Source organism: Thunnus maccoyii, chromosome 3 (genome assembly GCF_910596095.1).
Source record: "Thunnus maccoyii chromosome 3, fThuMac1.1, whole genome shotgun sequence".
In the NCBI taxonomy this organism is placed as follows: Eukaryota; Metazoa; Chordata; class Actinopteri; order Scombriformes; family Scombridae; genus Thunnus; species Thunnus maccoyii.
Genome location: NC_056535.1, coordinates 1,863,387 through 1,888,130, shown reverse-complemented (window position 1 = coordinate 1,888,130; position 24,744 = coordinate 1,863,387). Strand labels below are relative to the sequence as shown.

General features: G+C 38.9%; 1 protein-coding gene across 1 annotated transcript in view; it reads right to left on the bottom strand.

Annotated features, from left to right (window-relative positions):
- Window positions 1–1,787: 1,787 nt before the first annotated feature.
- LOC121894315 (receptor-type tyrosine-protein phosphatase gamma-like) overlaps window positions 1,788–24,744 on the bottom strand; it is a 486,290-nt gene continuing 463,333 nt past the window's right edge. Inside the window, exons 17-30 of the mRNA XM_042406838.1 lie at window positions 22,443–22,539; window positions 20,742–20,824; window positions 20,379–20,513; window positions 19,269–19,403; window positions 17,984–18,159; window positions 15,001–15,136; window positions 13,678–13,824; window positions 11,376–11,469; window positions 10,552–10,628; window positions 9,505–9,633; window positions 8,227–8,373; window positions 6,228–6,370; window positions 3,531–3,666; window positions 1,788–3,081 (exon numbers count right to left, since the gene is read on the bottom strand). Coding sequence (XP_042262772.1) covers window positions 2,932–3,081; window positions 3,531–3,666; window positions 6,228–6,370; window positions 8,227–8,373; window positions 9,505–9,633; window positions 10,552–10,628; window positions 11,376–11,469; window positions 13,678–13,824; window positions 15,001–15,136; window positions 17,984–18,159; window positions 19,269–19,403; window positions 20,379–20,513; window positions 20,742–20,824; window positions 22,443–22,539 — 1,785 coding nt within the window. The 3' untranslated portion in view covers window positions 1,788–2,931. The remainder of the gene's footprint in view (window positions 3,082–3,530; window positions 3,667–6,227; window positions 6,371–8,226; window positions 8,374–9,504; window positions 9,634–10,551; window positions 10,629–11,375; window positions 11,470–13,677; window positions 13,825–15,000; window positions 15,137–17,983; window positions 18,160–19,268; window positions 19,404–20,378; window positions 20,514–20,741; window positions 20,825–22,442; window positions 22,540–24,744) is intronic.

Below are 24,744 nucleotides of genomic sequence, written 5' to 3'. Positions count from 1 at the left end.
TGGATGCTTTTGTCAAGAAACTAGTGAAACTTTTAAGATTGGACAGTTTATGCCTATGTTTCTGTGTGTTTATGGCTGGCTTAATGAGAAGAGCAACACTTTGTCCACGTGGTAAATGCATTGTGTAACAGCTGCCTATTAGTTATAATTTCAAGGATATGGCTGACAATATTCTATAAATATTTTACTGTCAAAAAATCCAGTCAAAATTCTCAAACCAACAATGAATTGATCTACTAATCCAAAGTTGGATATATCTTATTCCTCTGTCACAGAGCTCCATTAAAACTCATCAGTGAGCCACACTGTTGCACTGGGTGACATGTTCCTTCATTACCATGAACACACACACTGTAGTTTATTTTGACTCAATCCCACACACGCCGTCCAGCTGCCAGAAATACTAGAGCAGCAAATGTGGATGAATCTGCAGCTGAAAATAGTCCCCAACAAATGCACTATTTCCTCCTGTTTGAGTAATGTTTGTTAAAAACTACAGTGCCCAACTGTTTCAGTGAATTAAGAGTTTTTTGAAAGAAAAAAAGAAAATTGTGAGGTTTATTGTCTTCGGTAGGAACCGATGTGCTTAGGGCTGAGAGACACAGACAGACTAGGGAAGTCAGAAAGTATTGAGAGGTGGTATATGACATTGTTGGTTTTGGTCTTTTTGATGGAATTTGTTGACAATAAGAAAGATAGAAAAATGCCAGACTTATCCTTTAGACAGAGGAGTAGGGGTGGGTTTTCAAAGATCTGCTTATTGATTCTGGTTTTTATCAAATAAGAACCAGAAATAAGAATTTCATTGTTATATAAGTTGAGTAAGAAAAGAAACTAAAAAATGATGAACGCAACAACTACATTTACTTTCAGCACATTAAAGCAGCTGTGACATGAATGGTGTTCTTTTTCATTAAAATCAAGACAAATGTGAATATTCTTGTTAAGAAAAAATTGAATATTTTTCACTTGATTTAATTGGAGTTTAACACTGACATTAATGCACTGATTACATGTTTATGTATCACTTACTGTCTTCTGTGAAATTTAGCCACACCTTTGAACGCTAGCTCTGATCCGCCATATTGTAAACACTATACAAGAGAGGATATACAGGTGGTTTAGATGTGAGATCAGCTGGTCCGAATTGAAATGTAAAGTCAGGAATCTGTGAGTGGATTCAAAATCATAACCAACAAATTCCAGCTCTTTGTAGACAACCCTACTGAGGTTGCAGGGTGATGGAAAATGCAGCATTTTGCTATGATTCATCAGAGGACAAATTACACATACAGTATGCTGTAGTAAAATCACAGCTTCCTATCCAATTTGCAAATTAAGGAAAAATATGAGATTCTTACACCATGAGCAATTATCAAAGAGGTACTACAGACTCTTTAAAGCTGAAGATAAGGATTATTTAGCTGAATTTTTCAATCCAGACAACATAAGCACAAATAAAATTAATAAATTTGAAAAAGAAACATCCTAGCTCACTGTGTTGAGGCTAGTCAAATGTGGACTAGACTAACACTGAGAACTCAAAGACTGTTTTAAACCCTGTTTCAGATTTCTAAAACCTAACCAACTTGTTGCATAGAGCTTGTTGTTGAGTCTGCTGTTCCCTTGTAGATCATACTGATTCAGTCCTGTAGTGACACATAACTACAGGTAGCTGTGAGTAAACAAGGGGCTCCACATACAGGCCTCCATGTTCTTAATCCGTGCTTGTCTGTCAGAATGCACCTATGACCGAAAAAAACAAGAACTTTTCAAAAATATGAGGAATGGCATGTTGTTGCATCACCTGTTGAAGTTCATTCAATGTTTCAAATGTAAAAATTTGGAGGTGTTTGTATGTGTGTGTTTGTACGTGTGAGTTCAGATGACATAGCAGCATACAAGAACGTAGAGGACTGAGGGAGTCCGCTTCCAGACGGCTGTGGATCAGCTGTGAATACTGGAGTGGTAAACTATCGGACGCAGTGAAAATCAACTGGCCTGAGACGAGAGGCCACAAAGGACATGTACAAAAATCACAAAGTTATTATGATAAGGATATATTTATATATGTATACATACAGTATTTCCATATATTAAAAAGCATAATATGAATTATACAAAGAAATAATAAAAGTTCACAGTAGCAGTTATTACACCACCTTAGGATTTCTAACATGGATGTGACTCACTAATAAGAGGGAGAGTGACATCAAAACAAGGCAAAAAAAAAAACAAAAGGTGAAGAGGAAATTAATTTTGTAAAACAAGAGCTACTTGTCTGTGGCAATAGGTTCCAAGATCTTGGTTCTCGTGATAAATGAGTGGTAATATGAGTAGTATAGATGAGCAGGGAAGAGGAGGAGGTTACGCTGAGCTGAAGTCAAACAGCATTTTGTTACTGAGGCGGAGACGAGTTCATGCCTTCCTCCCTCCACTGTCTTAAATCAACGATACGTGGCAGGCAGAACAATGTCCTTCACAGAAGCAGTTGGTTTAATAAGGGCCAAAGCTGTGGAATGTCAAAAAAAATCAGAGCTTGAGTGGAAAAAAAACGCCAAGTGAGTCAGCTGTAGTATAGGCAGTAACACTGACATTATATAGTGCAAACAAGAAAAGACAGAAAAGTGTTTCTCGTTGCCTACGGCGCCGTTGTGAAACTTAAACACGCAGGTGCAAACCCTTCAGTAGGAGAACATTAAGACATAAAATGGCGAAAAAAATAAATATCAAAAACTTTTCAGTGTAAAAAAGTAATCAGGTTATTCATTTTAACCAAGAGTCTGGCAAAAAAGGCCTCAAAAAGTCTTGTCCACAATAGTTCCTTGACGGTTTACAAAGTTAAGTGCCTCTTTCATGGGCTCAGGGAGCACGAAGGGGGTTTGGACCCACAGGACGCCCTCAGCTCAGCTCTGGCCCCTGAAGGGCCTCTCAGACCAGTGACTCCATGCTCTCTGCCTGGTCGGACTGGTCTGACATGGACGCCATGGTCCCATTAATGTTCCTGGCCAGAGGACCCGAGACGCTCTCCTTGGTGCTGACGAGGCTGAGCAGAGCTTTGTATAGGTACTGATACTGATCCTGGGGACCGGTTCACACACACAGACAGACAGAGACAAAGACAGCCAAAGAGAAGAAAGACAGAGAGGAGATCAGGTGAGAACAATAAATGAGCAGCATGCTTTACCATACCAGAATAAATGCTGTTTTTTCTTCTCAAACTCAGCATAATTCTAACAAACTGACATTTGAAAAAATACCATCAACAACCACACACTGTAGCATAGACCGTCATGGAAGCCAGCAAATTTGCTCTCAGGTTGATGCTTAAGTCTTTTTTTTAATTTTGATTGGTGGCAATCAGCCATGGTATATGCAGGATAATCCACTCTGACCTGTGACATTATGAAAAATATCACATTTCGCTCTTTTCCTACACTCTTTGCACATCTTCTATCAAGGGATTGTTAAGAAGTAAAGTTAAACTGGGATCACAGGAGATCATCTACATTGCAGGTGTCAAGACTCACAATGTCAGTAAAGACTCCTGGCCTCATGAGGTTGATCATCTTGGCCACTTGATAGACATCAACGGCACCTTCACTTTCCAGCTGCTGAGACAGGGTGGTGAGAGCACATAACATGCCGGCGGACACTGCTCCCAACCTGATCACCACACACACACAAACACACACACACACACAGGGTTTGGGGTTAGCTTGCATGCCTTCAGTAATAATATAATAAATGTATCTCCTGCACTAGTTCAGTGTACAGATTTTGCCATTTTGGGCACAAGTAGAAAGCTCATGAAGTTATTACATTTTCTCTATTCTGTATGCTCAACTTAGTTTAAAGGTGTCATTAGAGGAAAGCTAATGGAGCATCCAAAATTACACCAAACAAAATGTACTGTTGGGCCTATTTGTAGATGGAAATCACAGTATGAGGGAAACCACTCACGGTTGCTCCGTTTAATGTCATCTAACTGCTTTTTACATTTTATGGTTTACATTATCATCAGTATAGCAAAATGCCTTTAAACAGTATTGTGTGCACAGAAAGACTGCATATAAATGATGTTGTGGAGAAGAATAGGACATTTAGTAAAAACTTTTGTTGTTTTTTTTAAATAGCATGCCCAATGATATTAGTCGCAGTATTGTTCCAAAACATATTCATTCATTTGGTGTTTTGATGGTGGAAAGCATGTGGCTCCAAAGTTCAGTTGGGTTGAGATCTGCTATGATACACATCATTTTATTCTTCCTTAATTGAGGTTTTTAGTTTTAGTTCATTTTATATGTAAATAGGCAACATTATAGTTCAGTTTCTAACATTTTCTGCTGTATTTGTGTGTATAAATGGTGAAATAGTTTTTACAACCTTGAACTGTTCTGTAGTAATATCTTGATTGATTATCACTAAAGATTTGTAAAAATGTTATGGGTGCCTGTGTCATTTTTCTTGTTAGTTTCCTGGTAGCTTTCACTGTATTTTGCAAAACTGACAAACTTGTAAGTGTAAGTGCTTTCTGTCACTGCAGGATATACTGCTGCACTTTCACTGACCACCATTACTCAGGGTCAGAGCCCGTCTCTGATCCCCCCAGGAGGACATATCTGTGGTATGGCTGCCATTTTCCTCTTTTCAACGTTTCACCAAAGATCTTACTGCTGCCGCCTCCCCTGACTGAATCTCTGAGATTATACCCAATGGCTACAGGAAAATTATTCTCTGGACCCAAAAACCTCCTGATCTGGAAGCACTGTGTAGACGAGATGTCCTTGACAGCATCTCAGGCTGGGAGTGAAAACCGTCCTAAATCATGGATGTCACCTCTGAGATTAAAGATTTATTAGTGTGTGAATCCACCTGAGAATGACAGCTCAGCCCGGTGTGAGGCTCTCTAGAGAACGCTGGGTTCCCTTTACAATGTAAAGGGTCTCCTCTTCCATTAGCAGCCCTGTCAGGAGCACCACAGAAACCGCTGCTAACAACCCCTGCCTGGCTGAATAATGAGTGTGCAGACAATTAGGACGAGTTTTAACTGACAATCTCTTAGGTGCCTGCGAGCTGGCTGTGCCATAGCAACCAGATGAAGTGCTCAATTAGTCACTTTTCTTCTTCAGGATGCGACAAGAAATCTTCATTATTCTAATGAATAAACATGAGCATAGCTGCTGGATTAGAGTGTCGTTCAAGAACACTAATGTGTGTCAATACTAAAGACACTTTCATTATGTTTAATTGGGCAGTTTGTGGGAGTATCTGTGGGTGGGTGTGGGAGTCGGGGCTGGAGGGGCTGTCACTTGTTGTAATGGAGATGGCTGTTTGTAAGTAAAGCAATATGTGCCTTTCCTCTTTTTACAGTTATGCTGCCAGTGTCTCTGTATGCACAGTGGACACAAAATTAATATTAGGAATAATAAGAATAGTATAATCTCAAAATCAATATGACATGGTATTCAGTTTCATTTTAATCATGCAGCAATTTAATTAAAATAAAAAGTCTGTCAGCAAAGATTCAAGTCATCATGGTGTCAACATTCTGTCTGAGATCAGGTCTCGCCATCCGAACTGAAGACTTTTATCCGAACTGAAGACTTTTTGATTACAGGCTAAAATGTATCAAGTATCAAAAGTTGACACTGAAATAGGGATAAGACACCTCAGTAAAACTAGCTGACAGACTGGAAGAATTTTTTTTTTTTACCAGCATGTTTATCACCATTTCTTCCAGTTTGCCAGCCAGAGCTGCTGAGCTGCTTTTTCAAAATTTTCACATAAATCATAATTTGCCAAATTTTTAGACTGTATTTTATTTAAGCAAAGTCTTTGTTCAGCTGTTGTGTTTGTCGACTAAAAATTAGTAGGGATTTTAAAGGGAGAAGTACGTTTTACTACCATGCTGTGAGTACACACATGCTTGATTATCCTATATTTTTGTATGAGAACAGCCTATTTGACTCTTGCCAAAGACTGATGAATAAACCAGTCAACACGGAAATACATTAAAGATCAACAGCAAGTGCTTTAGTTCCCCTCATTTGATCATTTCCAACTATAATTTAATATGCCAACAGGACCAATAAAGTACAATGTCATCTGCTGTCATTTTCCTTTAGCCTTTCCAATCTGACACATAATAATTAGCTGTATCAACTTAGAAATGAGCTCATGTTTTGATGTATTGACAGAATAAAGAGCAAAAGAATCAGACTGACTCATCATGGACGATGGTTGGTCCGTCGCGGATGGCCGCCTCCTCCTTAATGACATTGATGAGCTCGAAGGTGCTGCTGATGGGTGCGTCAGGGTTCGGCCACTTGGGGCACTGAAAGTGACGCACTTCTAATACATAGTCATCCTAGTAGTCAGACAGAGGGTGAGACAGGACGAAAGACAGCAACACAGAGAGACACAAGTTACTTACAGAGGAAGTTAGATGAAAGGTTTCCACATTCATCTTCAACTCAGGAGTGTGAAGCAAACTAATCAGATTGAGGTCTCTTATGGTTCCAACAGCTGACAAATTCTTTTTGGTAAAATTCTATTTAAATAAAATGTTCTATCAAAAATGTTTTTTCTTTTTCTAACATTTATATTCACATTCAAGACAGAGACTGCTGACTCAGTGACTATGAGAAGGTTTAAAGAAGTTCACATTTTGTTAGAATATTTCAGAAGTCGTTCTCATGTCAACTGAAATTTCATTATGAGACATCATTGGTCTTCTTTAAGCTTTCAGCTGACATTGTGAGGTTGTACCTGAACAAATGAGGCAAAATATGGACTATGGAAGCTCAATAATGATAAAATAATGATAAAAGTATTGTATAAGCAGAAATTGCAACCAATCTGCAAGTAAAGATATGAAAGACATGGAACATTCTGATAAGGAGACAATAGATCCATTCCTGGCAAACACATCTGCTGTTGCTCATTTCACAGTTAAAGTCTTTAAAGCATAAGGCTGCCAATTTTCTATATTTTTCTGATTGTGAATAAATCTCATGCGCACAGCCAAACCAACAATGAACTGATCTACTAACATGTATTGTGTGTGAATGCAAAGCCTGATATATCTTATTCCTCTGTGCTGTAGACCTCTGTTGTTGTCCAAAAACTATTAAAAACAAATCAATGAGCCACACCGCTGCTTCTTCTCTGTTTCTTCATCCATTGGGACAGTGGTTACCAAAACCTATTTAGAAATGGCTCCAAAGAGTAAAAATAGTGATAGTAAACCACCACTGTGCATGCGTGGAAACACAGTCTGTTTACATGGCTTTGCTAGCTTGTTGTGCTACCTGTCACAGTCTCTTGACATTGTACTTTTCTTTGAGAACTTTATCATGTAGTACAAAGTCAGTGCAGTGGTGTGACTCACCAATGTGTTTTTAACAGTTTTTGCACAATGGAGGTCTACAGCACAGAAGAATAAGATATATCAGGCTTTGCATACACACACAATACTTATTAGTTAGTAGTAGTTCATTGTTGGTTTGACTGTGCACATGAGATTTGTTGACAGTAAGAAAAATGTAGGAAATCGCCAGTGAAACCCTTTAAGACAAACAAGAAAGCTGATGGGCAACAGTGGAATATTAAAGGCAGAGTGTAGGGCATACACATCCAAAAAATGTCTACAGGTGCTGGATCTAAACACAAACAGAAGGCAAAAGGCCTGACAAAGAGCCCTGTTAGAACGGAATGTTGCTCTGTTCATTTGCTGGGGGCTGTCAGTAGTTTATGAATCTTTTTGGAATATTGCCTGATGTTACTTAGAAGCTGGAGACTAAAAGGATGATGCCTCACTTCCCGGTCAAATCCAGAGGAGTTTTCTCTTCGCCCACATGAAATTTACACACAAGGGATATAAAAACTGAGAGCAAGCAGCTTTGAAGATGGTGAGCAAGGAAACTCTTGTTGCTTGTTCAACTCTACAGATGCAGTTCCTCTGGAGGCTCCAAACATCGATCACACTCGGTGCTCTGTTCTCACTCACCCTCAAAACGTAGACTACATTTACCAATCTCTCCCTGCCGGTGTAAAATCTGGAAATGCTTTTCCTATTAGTACAAAATGGTGAAGCTCATAACTAATATGTCCTTCTGTTGTTTCACTACATGAGCATTTCAGTGTGATCATACTTATTTAATTAGTACATGCAGTTCTCCGTTTCTCTCTCTCTCACACATACACACACACACACTGACCAACCTGTGTAGCTTCCAGGATGAAGTCGTGGATGCTGATCTGCTCCTCGTTGGACAGACAGAGTCGGTCTTTACTGATGAGGGTGACAGTGAACGCCTCGCAGTTCATGGCCTCCTCCCTGCTGGGCCAGTACACAAACTCATCCTCTGCCTGAAGAAGAGACTGTTTCACTACTGTGTTCATTTAACCATGTATCACAGGACACAGTATTACTGTAGTAATTTTTCTATTTACACAGGTGAGGAAAAGCTTCACTCAGTGCAACATTTGGACTGAAATTTCCATTTTCAGTGTGTAAATAACTAATGTAATGACAACAATAAGAGGAAAAACAACAAGTTTGAACATCAACAGTTGTCTTGCAGTCCCCGATTTGTGAAATGATCTCTTACTGTTTCACACCTATGGAATACATAACCCATCGAGTCTCGGAATTTGTATTAGTTGGATGTGCTACCAATCAAAGAGATCCCATGATCAAGAATTTACAAAATACACCAGAAAGTCAAGCTCAGCTGTGACCCAAGCTTTCAGTTACAGGCTTGTTTCTCAGTCCTGTCTGGTTCTGGTCATGTCACTTTCACTTCCAATCCGGTTTAAGGTGTGACAGGCAGCACTTTAAATGTTAAACTTGGTGCTTCTGCATCCCCTCAGTTCTGATCCTGCAATTTCTATATAGATTGTCTGAGTTTATATGGAGCAAAATCCATCATCATGCAATGCTGAAATGACTATGGCACATAAAACCTGTGTGAGATAGATTTGCAGTTTACGCAAACACGTCTTTACTCCATAGGTCTTAAAATCCCAACAACACAATGTAGAAGTCCTGCTGTCCCACGGAAACCCTGCAGAAAGCACACAGGACTCACAAGCAGATGTCAAGCTTAAGCATGCTTATGAACATGCATGCGTGTGTATGGGTGCATGTGTGACCCACAAGCACATGTTTGCATCGGTATGACTTATGCTACTAACCACAATGACACAGAATGGAACTCTTGCTCATGAAGGTGTGTGTGTGTGTGAGTGTGTCTGCTTGGGGGACTGCTTGTATGGGGACTGCTTGTCCAACTGGGGACAAAAATCATGTCCCCAATTGGGAAAAAGCTGATTTTGGGGTCAGCAGTTAAGGTTAGGCCTTGGCAAATAGTGCTTATGGTTAGGGTAAGTCTCCAGGAAACAGATGGAGTGTTATGTCCCTAAAAGTGACCATGATCTGATATGTGTGTGTACATGTGTGCGTGCGTGTATGTACGTGTGTTTGTGTGTGTTTCCTACCAGTCCATGGTTGGCAGGCAGCATAATAATGATTTGTGCATTATGGTCCCAGATCATTCTCCAGAAGTCTTTTGTGGTGTGGGGCAGAGGATGCTGGGTAATTATGAACTCATTACTGCGGTAGTAACCCTGTAAAAACAACATGTCAGTGGGAAAATGACACACACACCAATTACACAACCACTGACTGACTTGGATTCAGGTTCAAATTAAAAACACAGTTTTAACACATATTCTTGTTGGTGTATTGTTGCACATATTGTCCACATTTTTTTATACTGAAAAGACTGTTACATTGGAAGATGATTTGACTAATTAACTGCTGAAGCCTCATAATAGCTTCAGATAAGATTTGGAATACCTTCTGGCACACAAGGAGGACTGTGGATTTTGTCCATCACTTACATTAAAAGGATCTTTTAATAGCCACTATGAAGAGGAGGAATGATTACAGCAACCAAAACCTGTGTCTATGTTCATTTGTGCACCAGAGTATTGTTTTAAGACAGACTTGAAAAATGTAACACTGCTGAGTAAATCACAAGCTCATTACCAGATGGTTATTTGAACATTTGGGATCTGCTTGCATTTTAAAGAACTAAAGAGAGCTTTGAGGCTTGATTCAAATCTGTGTGAAACCTGGCATCTGCTGGTGAAAGCAGGATACTGAACTAGCTAGTCAGCTATTGGCTGAGCTAGGGTTTCACTCTCTTTTTTTTTTACATTTGTCCTTAGCAAGTCCTCAAACTGCGATCCTAAATTGCTGGAGTATCCCTGGTTAGAGGTAGAGTCCCTCATTTTGTTATAGCACACCTAAATTTCCACATTTCATCCTGATTCACTTGATGTTTTGGATACTAAGTATGACCCGTGTAGAGTTTAAAGATATCAATGTTGAGCTGGGAGGAAAAAATTGGGCATTTGGACATCATTATTTTAGATGAGAGAGTGCACAGTCATGTTGACTTGATGTAACCCGCACTGAGTTAAAACATTAAGCAGAGAGTAGAGAGATCAATGATTGACAGAAGAAATGGAAGTGCTGACCATGATGTAAGAGGCGTTAATGTAATCGGTGCCTTTCATGCCGGGCAAAGGTGCTAGGCCGACCCTCGCTCGCTCCGCTGCTCACAGATAGAGAGAGAGAGAGAGAATGGTTTATTAGAACAGAGCAATCACAATGACAGCTCACTCTGTGTGCATTCATTCATTCTTTTGCTGTTACTGGTTGAGTGTTGACAGTTCTTGGTAATTCTTGGCTGGTGATTCAGAGAACTGTGGAACAGCCAGTGACTGTCAACAGATCATGTAACCGCTGTAGATAACGGAGAGTAGCTGAATAATGATACTGAGACCAGACAGTCTGTAAACAATAGAGCAGTACACTTTATTGTAGCTAATGAGCTTTTCTAATAAAAAAATATTCTTATACTTAAGTTGCACACACAGGGCTGTCCTTCTTGTTCACATTTTTAAAACCGATAGCACATGTTGGGGGTATCTGATTAAATAGCCTTTATGTTGTGTATCAGTATAACATTTTGTAAGTTAAACATTACAGCAAGTCCTGGAAATGTATGATCACACAACCAGTTATTAGGAAAGTTTTAGGTTCTGTATGTCAACTTTGAAGAGTTGATCACTTTTTTACCTGCTTACTTGTGCTGTTTATTGATTTTCTATGTAGCATGCTTCTACAATGTGAATGCTGTAAACTCACAGACAATCTATTCACCGAGTGTAGTAATGTGAATGGTTTCTAATTGCAGCTGTTTTTGCTGGAAGTTAGTATTTTCTGCTGCTTGGTTATTGCTGCTGGAGGCAATTTCATTTCAAATTTAATACGTTTTTACATGTCATGTTACACTTACATGGCACCACAGAGGAGTTTCGATTTTTCTCTTTGTTGCACTCCTTCTGAGCGTTGAAGCACTCCATGAATCTGGCATTGCACTGTGTAACGAGCTGAAACATAAAAGATCAAGGGAGGGAGTGTTAGAATTTCTCACACATTGAATTGCAAACTAACTAAACACAACCAAGCTTTTTGATTTTGTGCAACTAAAAGATTTTGCAACATATGCTTGCTTTTCATCTTATCCAATGTCTTTACCCCATCCATTTATCTTTCCCCTTATCTTAAAGGCACCTTGTGGAATTTTTTAACACAGTCTATGGAGCAATCATTTTTGAGCGGTTCCCTGTTTCGATTGTATCTCCTTTCTATGCATGAGGACTCAAATGAACACTCACATGCATACAGGCAACGCAATATACATTTCTGCTGATGGTTTCACACTATTGGACTGCTGGAGAGTTAGTATATAATATATGTAACAGCAAAAAGTAGGGAAGAGGACTGCTAGCTACAAAGACATATGTAAACAATGCAGGTTTCAAAATATTCAAAAAATTGGCTTTGCAAAGGTTTTCACAGGGCTTTTTGGTGAAAAAACAATTAATGTAAATATAAGTGTAAAAAAGCTCCATAGGGTACCTTTAACCCTTGTTTCTCAGTAAAACATCTCCAGTGCTCCAGTGCACAAGCTAACTGCTCATTAAGCTACTCATTTTATATATCTACATGTGTTAAATACACACACACAACATGCGAAAAAGACAGTAAACAAACGAGAGCTGAACACATGATGCTATGCACACACTGAGATGAAACTGATCCTCTTATCTAGGTGAACTCCTGCTAAGTAAACAAGCACACTTCCCATATGTCAGACTGTTGACTAATAATAGGCTACCTTTAGCTCAGGATAAACTTGTGCAAATATTTACTCTAAATCATGAGGGCCTATTATGTGCCAGGTATGGTACATTTGTGAAAAATCTGTGTGGTTAACCCCTTATTGAACAGCAAAAGTAAACACATTAGCATCAGATCATCATCTCTGAAGGACTTCAGCCTTGTCAGAGGGATTCTATAACAAAACCTGCAGATAAAACAGAAAGCTGCTCACAATAGAAAATCTCCCACTAAGAACAGAAAACACAGCAACCAAACTAGCTCAAAGAAGTTGGGCAACAACCACAAAGACCAGGAGGAAAACACAAGAGCTACAAACAATGACTAAATTCAAATCCTGTCATGAAGGCATAAATGAATTACCATAACAAAGGAAGCTTTTGTTTTGCACACTCACTCCATCTAGTCCAGACTTTGGACTTTATTGTGGCACATGTGATGAAATAACAAGATCCAATTACCTCCCAACCAACCCTCATTCTACATACAACCAACACAAAGCAGGGCTGCATGATAAGAAATCTTTACAAATCGATCAAAAAAAATGTTATATCAAAACAAATCAATATTGTATTGTGATTTTCATTGAAAACCTATAATTTGTTCTGTGCAGAAAACTACAGATTTGTTTTTCCTGGAGGAGTTTTCTATCATGTTTTTTTTTTTTTTTTTGCCCTGAATCCCAGGCCTTTGATAATAAGCACCTTCCATTCTGTTTCTGTTATGATTTTTATTTACATTGTTATAAATTAATTAGTTACTTAATGTTATCATCAGGGGTTAAATTGGGCTGGACATTTACTGAGAATATCCATAAATTAATGCTCAGTTTTACAAACAGGGACAGAAATAAAACATGGACCTGCCTGCTGTGTTCAGTTCATACATGCCAGCTAAGATCTCTGAACGCAACACAGCCCAGGTTCAGTTTAAGCTAGCCAACAGCTGTTAGCGTCAAGCTAGCTATGAAGCAGGAACAAAACCAAAAATTAGATTTTGTATTCAAAATAAAAACACTAATACATAAACAAAATACATATTCAAAACATAATTTAATATTGTTTTTTTTACTTGATTATATGGTGTTCTTCTCTTATGTAATGTAAAATGTATGTATTTTTGCTCTGATACCTACATGTCTTTAAATGGTAGAAGTATTTGTTGTATTCGTCTGAACTTGATTATCGTTATTATACACATTTAAAGATCTTATTTAAATGTTTTGTATATATAACTGAACTAGTAAGCTAATAGTAAGCTAAAAGTAATAAGCTAGTAATATAAAGCTTATACAGCTTGTAAGCTAACTAGATCTTACTCATTACCAAATATGCCACTGGTGTACTTGTATTTTATGTGACTAAATATACTAACTGTCACATGAGATGAAAACTGATTCTCATTTGTCCCTTCACCTTGAACTGTTTCTCCACATGTGTGCGGCCGCTGTGTCCTGGTGTTGTGATGTTGTTGAAGTAGCTGTGAAGCTGGCTGGCCGCCACTTCTGTCTCCTTCCCCAAGATGGCTTCCATCAAGGCATCGTGGATGAAGATGTACTGCTCCTGGTGGACAGAAAACAAGAGGAGTGTTTAACAGCTGCTGTGGAAGATCAGTGTGGGTGTGCAGACATAAAGTCTCATTCTGGGGTTGGCATGCCTAAACCATTGGTTTCATTGGCTTTCTTTTGCATATTTTGCATAGCTCTCAAAATGGATTAATGATATTTTTTAAGATGTGTTTAGCTTAAAGCGAAATGGTCACAGGAGTTGGCTGTCAGTTAATGCAACAGAAAAACAGACTGAACAGAATTCAGTAGAGCGTAGAGTAGATAAACTTAACAGGAGCTGCTGCCACAAAAGACAGACTTAACACTTAACAAAGGATATTACTGAAGTTATTACTTTGGTCACAAAACAATGGAGGTTTATTTTTTTTACAATGGTAGATTTGTTTGATCGGGTCTTCTATGGTAGTTTTGTTATTAACTGTGAGTGACAGCGTAACTTTTTTGCGAAAAAAAACTATATTCCAAGTGGGTTCTGACCATTATTGTTCACATTGTCTTTCTTTCCAGTCTTACTGTTGGTCGATCAGTCCAAAGATACTGGATCTCCACAACTACTGACTGTGGATATTCACCGTCCCCAAAGGATGATTCCTACTGTTATGACCAAGAGCTTTCTTTAAGCATCAGTATCAGAAAAACTTGACAAACACTGTGATTCATAAAATGGCACAAATTACAGTACTACAGTGTAGCTACACAACCATATTTTCACTGTGGATATTCATGGTCCCTGGAGGATAAATTCTAATGTTTTTGGTGACCCCCTGCCCTTTCCTTTACTGCTATGCTCAGGAAAAAAACACCTTCACCTTTAATGAATCCCCATTAACACAAAATTGACTTAAAACAATTCCATTCCAATTTTCTATTTTGGTAGCCAAAATAAAATGTCCACTTTAGGTAATATAATGCAAACCCGTTAGAATTTGGTGATTCCATAATCTGACCTGTAGTGTCTACAGGAGGGTTGGATGACACACATTGACCCATTAAGATAGGTTTGACATATGGCACTGTGTTTGTCTACTATTAAAGACGCTAAACTCACCAGAGGAAACAGTGAAGTGCATGAATGAGTTCATTGTCCCTGCTCTCATAACATAAAAGCTGCATTTGCCCAACACATTGCTCACACACATTTCAGTGCACACATAGGCATACACATACAAACCTCAGTCTGGACAAGGTAGTTGCGTTGGGTGCGTATGTGTTTGAGGAAGGCGAGTACATTAACTGTGCTCTTGTCTTTGATCTGCTGCAGCATACTGTCGATGACGATGTATGTCCCTGTCCGACCCACTCCAGCACTGCAACACAATACAACAACAGTGAGAACCAACAGGACAAGCCAAAGGACTTCATGAGATAAATGTATTATATCTAGGAAATAATGCATTTGAATGGCTATGACATGGTTGTTTGGGTGTTTTATGCTTGTATTAGTGTGTTGACATAAAGAAGAAGAAAGCTGACAGGAGATGAGGTAGACAGACCTGAACCTGTCACACCATGATTACACACACTTAAACACCTATGACATCAAGGCACACTATTGCCCATTGCTGATTCACTGCTATCCACAGCATACTTGCAGAAGCAGTGGGTGTAATACCACAATCCCTTACATTTTCATTGACTTTCTAGTAAAAGTGTCTCTTTCCTTCCGACCATATACAAGCTCACTATAAAAACCTATTTTGAAAGCACAAAACAAATTTCAACACTAATCAATGTGGGAGTCACCTTTGTGGAGTGTTTAGCAATAGATTTATAAGTGCAAAATACCTTTTGATAGCAGGTGGGGACAGAATTGTCTGCATGTTTATGCAGACTTTCTCTTCAAAGTCTCATGTCCCAGTTTTAGCAGTTTGTATCAATTACATGCAAACTCTATCTGACAGCAAAATGGACCTTTTCATGAAATGTTTGTGTTAATTGGTCACTGTGAACCCTGTCTTTTATATATAAAGATGTTTATTCCATTTGTCAGCATATACCTGAAGAAGGTCTTTGACTGAAACGTCGTATATATTAAAGGATCTTTATTGAGCAAGTGAAGACAGTGTGCAGGTGTCCCTTCTTCCTTTTTGTTTGTGCTTTGAATAAACTTCCATACTCACAAGCTAAATACGTAATATCCCTACAGGAACTGTATTCCATATTTGGATGTTTTCCTCATCTGTGACAAAACAATTTTAACCACTCAGAACAGATAAAGAAAATGAAGCAAGAAATACAGATGATGTAATTAAAGGAACAGTTAGGAAAGGTCTCTGCATGGCCACAAATACAATCAGCACCAATACTGTTCTTACTAATTCAGTAGTTTAGTTTCCTGTGGTTTTAAAGCAGTAAGGTAAATGTGATTGTGCCTTTGTCTGCTCTGTTTCCTGCATAATGATGTCTGTACATGTGTGCCGGTACAAAGTGGTAATAATGAGTGGTATGTCAGCAGCCGCAGCAGCGAGGCAGTATGACAAGTTATTATCAACCATCACAGTGCAGATGATAGCAGAGAGCTTCATACTCATTCCCCCATTGGCCATGGGCAGTGGACAATGACCAAACCAGTAATTTCCCTGCCTGCCTTACATTAAAATGCCCTTAAATACAAGCTGGCAACTGTGACTGCAGGTTTCTGCTTAGATCTGCAGTTGTAGTAATTGTAGCTGTAAGTGTAAAAGACAGAAGGTGTGGGTGTTATCTTATCAGCTACAAATAGCTATGTGACATCTCTGTGTATCAGTGATAAGTGGAAATACATATGACTGGAGCATTTTTACATTTGTGTTCTTTACAGACATACTGTAAATTTTCAAACAATATCCGATATTCAAATAATGGCAGAGTCTCATAAAATGAATAGTCATGAAATCAAATCAGTGTGGCCAGCACAAACAAATAAAGGCCAGCTAAAAAACATGGGGTTGGGAATTATCTGTAATATAACAGTTCACATGCTAAATTCACCATAGTGTACTTTTCTACAGCAATTATTCCATCAGTACAACAGAGTCATGTCATGTTCACTACTCTGCTGCTCTCAGGTTCTCTTTCTAACATGAATACTATTTTTATTCACTAATCATTTTCAATTGTTTACCATTTTTTCCCAACCGCTGTTAAGCTACTTTAAAGTTCCTGCAGATTTTTTATATCAAAAAGCTACAGAAAAAGAGAGAGTATGCCAGTTGAGTTCCTGTAAGACTTTAATGTGAAACATCTTTACAGGAAGTGTTCAGTCAGTGTTAGTAGCTTAATAGCTATTGAGAAAATGGCAAATTGGTGATTTATAACTCAGAGAAGAGAAACTGAGAAAAGCTGAGTGGTGAGTATGACACAACTCTATTGTTGTCTTGACTGATATGTGATGTGAAATGTACATTATATTGAACAACAGGTAAACACAGAGGTTTGCATGAAGTAGGGAAATTAGGAATAAATGCCTGTTTTTAATATACTGTAAGCCTGTTTCCAATAAAGGACTGGTCCCCTCTGCGCCTGAAATATTTGAGAATCTATACAAAATCAAATGGACACAGAATGGCCCACCCACCCAGGAATTTGGCCCTCCCATGAGAAATCATCATCAACGCCATTTTAATGTACAGACATTAAAACAGCATTAAAACTGTCGTCTCTTTCTGTTTCTAAGAGGCTTGGTTAACCCAAAATACCTGTTTCGGTTTAACCACCGACTGTGTTATTTGGTGACTCTGAGGGAAATGTGTCATAGTTGTTGTGGTGACAGCAGCTGTTGAAAACAGGAATATAGGTGTCCTCCTAAAGTCGTAAATTATCATATGTTCAACACAGTATATATTTGTCTGGTCCTTTTTATATGACATTATGCAAATTAATTGGTGTCATCAACAAGAAGCGTTCACATTTCTCGGCCTTTCCATGAAAACCAAAATGCCCTGCCAGTTACTTTCCTCTGGCACCAGGACTGGTTCCCTAGTTATTTCAAAAGGTTGTAAGTAAGCCTTTTAATCATGTAGAGAGAAATCAGTTCAAATACACATAATGAAGACATACTGTAGTCTAATGAAGAAACAGTCTAATTAATTTAGGTGAAAGTTGCATGTCAGAGGGGACCATATTGATGCAGGGATCTGAATTACAGTGAAGTGAAAGCAACAGACAGGCGTTACCTGCAGTGGACAAGCATGGGTCCCATATCAGGCATCTGGGCGGCTGAGGACCTGCGGACAAAGGTGAGGACTGGCAGGGTGTACTCTGGGACACCCATGTCTGGCCACTGGGTGTAATGGTACTGGAGCACTGTGCGTTCACTCTGGGCACGCGTCTTCGGGTTCCCCTTCCCACCCTGGATGGAAGTAAAGAGAGAAGGGAAGAGATGTTTGTTGGGTTGGGGATAAATGAAAGACAAGATGGTGGTGGCAGTGTCAAAGGAGGGAGACAAGGAATGCACAATTAGCATCAACTTGTTGTGTAAAGCATCTTTGAGTATGTTAAAAAGCATTCTAAATTCTAAAATATGGTTATGTTTTTGCATTTATCCAGAAACATATTAATGAAACTAAATGAAGTGGAACAAAAACTCAAGACTGACAAGACACTATCATTTGGTCAGTACTATACATTGTTAGTGGCAGATCACAACAGTAGCAGATTAAAGGGAATATGGGTTCTGAGAGGCTGTTGATTTGAGAAAAAAATAAATAAATAATGTGAATCAAGTAAGTATACACCTTGCTATAACTAACTGATTCCCACAGGTGCAGCTAGAAAGAGTACAGTTGTTATAAAAATTATGATTACACTGTGTATGAGTGATGGTACTATTTTATCTAGATCATAATGAATTGTTCTTGTCTTGTACTGCAAGTCTGCAACATCAGCAGACTTATCAGCTACGGTTAAAAGAAGTTCAGCATTATATTTGTAAAGAGGAAGATGTAGAAATTAAAATTCGTTGGAGACAGGGTGAGACATGTCATCTGGGGGTCAGTTGGGCAGGATGGCTCCTGGACAGGAGAAGTGAAAACAGACATGACGTTATCTATAAGTCTGTTTTTGATAGATTAAGAAAAGAACCGTAACACCCACTTAAGGTGTATAAAACCCTGTTATAAGCGCTCCACTAGGAGCCCTGTATGTTGCATTGTGAAACGCTCCTTCTTGTACAAGAAAATAAATTCTGTTAAATTTTGATACTTCGGCTCTGGTCTCTATTGTTTAATGGTCATTAAGAAGAAATTTTTTTAACAACAGTCTAGACCTGCTCTGTGTGAAAAGTGCCCTGAGATAACTTCTGTTGTGATTTGGCGTTATATACATAAATAATATTAAGAAATAGAAAACTGCTGATTAGAAAGCATAACATCACTTCCTGAGTTAAGCATCAAACATTGAAACTAGAACTCCTTCCTGTCCAGACAAGAAGGAATTCAGCTTCTTCTCATCCATTCTCACCTTTTTGACTTTAGTGTTGCGCAGTGTGAAATGGCGAACAGTGTAGCAGGCATGAACTTTAGTGCTTTTCAGTGTGACGACCATGTTGCCGTACTCTTCACTGTTCTCTGTTGGCCAGTACTGGTCACATTTTCTCTGTACAACAAGCACACACACATATGAGTCAAATCACTACACTGTTCAACAAATTGTGCTGCACATAAAGTTGTTATGGCTTTAAGAATGAGTTTTAAGGTACTATGTTGAGCCTGAAAACATTTTACTCAATGTATCACTTTTCCCATGAAAGAGATCAAATACTGTATGTGTACTGTTTTTGTGACATTTGAAATTTAGTGCAGAATTATAAACCTCCTGAAAGGCACAGTTGTGAGGTGTGATTAAGTGAATAAAATACATTCATTTCTAGAAGTACAGAAACCCAGGCCTCTCAGAAGAAGGCTCTTCACAGTACAACAGTAAACATCACAATACAATTCACACACACAAAATGTGTTGAACTCTTGACTGCATGTGATATAACAGCAGATGACCATGCTGGATGCCCGTACTGCCCATTGAGAAGCCGTTCTCAACATAAAAAAACACCATAATGGTCTTATTTACACTAGGTTTATTAATACTTGTGAATGACACCTTGATGCCAAAGCAGACCTTAAAGGGGTATTTTATTCATTTTGGCCAAGTTTAGATATCCTAATTACTGCTTTACACTGTCAGTTTCAGGCTGGACCTAAATCACAATGTTATGTTACCCTAAACTATATACTGTACATTAGCCAAAACTACAACAGTAAGGACTATCAGCTGGAACGGATGCTTTCAAGAGGATCATGCCCTCTGTCAGGCTGTCTATTTGGGATAAAGTTCCCAGCATCCCTAGAAAGGAGCATCCTTCCGTTAACCTGCAAATTTAGCTTTAACAACAGGATGCTACAGGTGCAAAAACTACACTAAAGTGTTTTATGAAAATGAAAATGTGCGGAGGCTTAATTCTTTACGCCACACATTCATAAATTGTAATGTACAGTTATAGGTTGTCAGACATATATGAACCTTGTTTTATACATCCAAAGGGCTGACTGTCAACATCTTTGTTATGGCACATACCCGGCCTTTCTCCACTAAGTTGGTGATCATCACGATGATGCCTGTATTCTGCTCCCACACCATCCTCCAGAAATCCTCGAAGGTGGACTTGAGAGGTCCCTGGGCTGCGATGTAAGCTTTAGGCTTATTATAACCCTAATGGATGAATGAAAGAGACAGAGCACTAGTTTGGCAATATGTGGCATACAGAATGCATATTAGTAAACGACAACAATCCTTCTAATCATTAATTATATTATATAAAGACATATCTCTGGATTCTTTATTTTGTTCTTGCAGTCATCATCTCTAAAATGATTCCTCTTATCAAGCCCACACACAGACTCAGATCTGTAATTGAGATGTCCCAGTGGAAGCACTCACATCCACATAGTTTGCGTTGATGTAGTCGGTGTGTTTGGAGTCCTTGGCAGCCAGCGGCCTCAGCTTCACCCTGCTGTGGTCATCTGAGGAGGAAACACAGAGCAGTAAAGCATTGAGTGTGTTTGTGTGACTGAAGGCACTAACCCTAACACAATGCTGTCCATGTAATGTTGTTAGTTTGGTGCCATGCCAAGACACCTGCTTCCAAACAGTAAGCACATTAACCTTTGTCTTTGAAACAATGGTCAAACTGGGTTGTGTGGCCTTTTACTGATAGCTAAACAGCATGGCACCTGCCCTTTGCTTCCAGCATGCACTCCAATAAACACAAGACTAAGCTACTTCCAGCCAGTAATCCACAGCCAATGGCTATATGAGACATGTGAAATATTTATTAAAGATTGATGGAGTCAGGCACCAAACGTGTGCGATATTTGTGGGAAATTTTTGCTCTGCTAGTACTCTGCTAAAGCCCAAGGACAGTGATGTTGGTATCATAGAAATATCTGGCCAATGCTAACCAAATGTTCAGTGATAAATGGTATGATTATATATATGATTTATGACACCATGACCTTTCCTCTTGTGCCACTATTAGGGCCAAACTACCACTAATACATTTCTCAAAATCTACAGAGGAAAATTCACACCTATCAGGGAATTATCTATTTTATGGGTAATTACATAACTTTTCCTTTTTGCACAACAATTTGGACGAATCATCAGCAAGGTAACTGATTTGCTGTTGATATTCATGATTCCCAGCAGAGGAACCCTACTGATTTTTTGGTAATACAGTTGCCTTTCCTCTAAAACCATCCATACACCATCATTTCCACCTGCTCCACTAGGATCTTGCATGGCTAGTTACTGTGACATTTGCTGAATACATTTATGCTCCCCAGAGAGAAAGAGCACTTTGGAATTTTGTGATGCCATGACTTTTTTTTTTTTAAATTTTCTTTTTGCTCTTCACATGCTATTCCTGGTAGCATTTTCTGAGCTGTCCTTGCTCATGTAAACCTCCTTTACAGGAAACTACCATGGAAAGAAACTTTTAACACCAAAATAAGGAGCAATCTGCTCCTTTTAAATATCCAGGTGTTTTTCAGTAAAATCAATAAAACTGAAAACAATGAGCCTTATCTATTGGCTGGTTTAAATCATCAAAATAAGTCCAAATGATTAAACTTGTAACAGGAACACATTTTGGAATAATTTGTGTTTCAACCACAATTACTCAAAATACACAGTACACAATTAGCATTGGTTGCTACAAGAGTGTCCAGTTGGATGAAATCACTCTGAACATAATGTCAGTGCAGGATATATTGATAATTTATCAGGTTTAGGGTAAACCAGCTGAAAGTTAGGAAAGAACAGTAAGAGTTGAGTCCCTGTCAGAGCTGTGACATGTTTGAAATGATGATGATTGCTACTCTTTGTATGTCTGCCTCAGTCAAAAATCACTCTCACGTCTCTAGCTTGTTCAAAATGCCCCAACAAGGATTTTAACTGGCACCAAACATAGAGACAATATTACCCCAATCTCAGCACATCTGCACTGGTTACCGCAAATTGATTTTAAGATTTTATTGATTACTTTTGATGCAAGGCAAGATCTAGCCCATAGCTATATTGCTGACCTGTTAACCTGTTATGTGTATTTCTGAGTGTATAGTCCTGCTTTTGTTCACTCACAAGCCACTATGTTGATGTATCTGTTCTTGTGCTTGTTGTCAGGGTGGTTGGAGTGCTCCGATGTGATCTTCATATCTGCAGTGCAGCGTTGAACCTCCTGGGGAAGGACACACACACACACACACACACACACACAAGTCACGAATCAGGAACACTTTGGTGTTGTGGCAAGATCTCAAAAATGACTTGATTTTCATGATATTTAGTTTGGATATTCACGGTTCCCATGGAATCCTTATGTTTTGGCAACATCCTGAACTTTTATATAGTACCTCAATCACATTAAAATTTCTACCTCTATGTATGGGCAGATTGCTTTCAAATTTACTTTACACATTCATTCTCCCTGGAGGACAAACTCTTTCCATTTTGGCTTTGCTGTGACATCACCCTCAAGACTAAATGCCAACTTAGCACACATGAGATCTCAATCTAATTGCAGAAAAAAAAATTGCATTTTCAGTAGACATATTCATGCTCTGCAGAGGATCAACCACTTTGATTTAACTAACCAAAAGAACTTAATTGCCAGTTTTGTACAGCGGGGTGTAATAAACATTGCAGCCTGTAGGGGCTGGTGCCTGTGCTTTAGATTTCAAAAGCAAAACACTTGTAATTCAGTAGGTCTTCTGAAGGATTTGCATTTCTTACTGTCCAAATGTAGCCTACATATTACTACATAATTTATTAAAAAGGTATTTTGTTGTTGATGGATAATGTATTTTTGGGTGTCTCACATCCACCAAACGTTGCTGTCATAGCTTTGAAATGGTCTACTTCTCTGGCACAAAAGCTGCTCTCCTTGTTCTACCTGTTCAGGCTGATTCCAACTTCCTCACCCTCTCATTCTCTCCCTTTCTCTTTTAGTACAGCAAGTGTTCCTCTCTTCATAGCTTGTGCTTAAATAAGCTACATCCCTTAATTTATTTTCTTGACTTGAGGGCATAGTACAACATGCTGGAAAGAAACAGCTACAGTGAATTTAGACTGAAAATCAATTACAGGATTCACCCTGGAGATCTTTTCTTGTTTACTTCCTCTATTTTTTCCATAATTATTCTCCTACGTGGATACTGCCTCATGGCTGTCGCTTACAGTCCTAAAAATGACATAGAGCAATGCCGGGTTTAGCAGCCTGTGAATATATGTCAGTGTTTAATGTCGAGTTCCTGCCAAGCAAACAGCTGTTGGCTGCTAGCTCAGCATGGCCAACAGGGAACGCAGGCGCTGGATTTGGCTCTGACCCTTCGGTCTCATTTCCTCTGGGACTTTACAGGCTGATCGCCTTGTTTTAGCACTATTAAACATGGATTCGTCATTCTAATTGGGATTGGGATTTATTTTGGATGTAGTGATTCACGTGAATATGTGTGAGTGGATCAGGTTGTAGGTATGATGGGAAGAGACAGGATAGGACTGGAGATGATGTCACACAGACAGGTGATATGATCAGCAGATGGTGCATGAACTGGCACGTATATTCACACATATGTGCAAACATTTGAACACATGCAAGAACACACAAGCACTGATATTTGCATGCACACAGACACAGACACACACGCAGACACACACACACACACACACACACACACACACACACACACACACACACACACACACACACACACACACCATAAACAGGTTCCATTTCTGGTGCTATCTTAGAACACGAGAGAGTCAATGTGTACTGAAATTCAGTAAGGTACGTATACTGTCATGTACTGCCCTTTCAAGACAACATAGTGATGCAACCTAGCTTCATGACCCTGCTCCAAACAGGCTGGAATGTACATTTGACAGTGCTTGTATATGGTATGAGAGCAAACACATGTACAGATGGGTGTCAAACGAAAGAAAAAAACTGCATAGACCTGTTTACAGCTTTAACATGTGATCTGGATCATATCTACTTTTTCCCCTCTCACTGAGGAGGATGTCTCCATATTCCCCATTAACATGCCCCCAACCTCTATAGAAGCATCTTCATTTGTTATGATTCTCCACTCATTTATTCACCTTACTGCATCAATGAAGGTACACCTCTTTAACACACTTCTCTGAACATTATAACCTTCACGAAGGGAGGATTAATTGTACAGCGTGTATAATGCTATATGTATGAAGTATTTTCTTCAAATTCTCAAGTATTTACTGCTACTTTTGATTATTTAGTTGGGTAACAATGATGACATATGTAGATGGGACTAAATCATGATGATTGATGTCTTCAGCCTCCGGGAGTTCCTCTGTCACAGGAGGAAAAATTGGGGCAGCCGGGATAGTGAGGATGTAGCAGGGG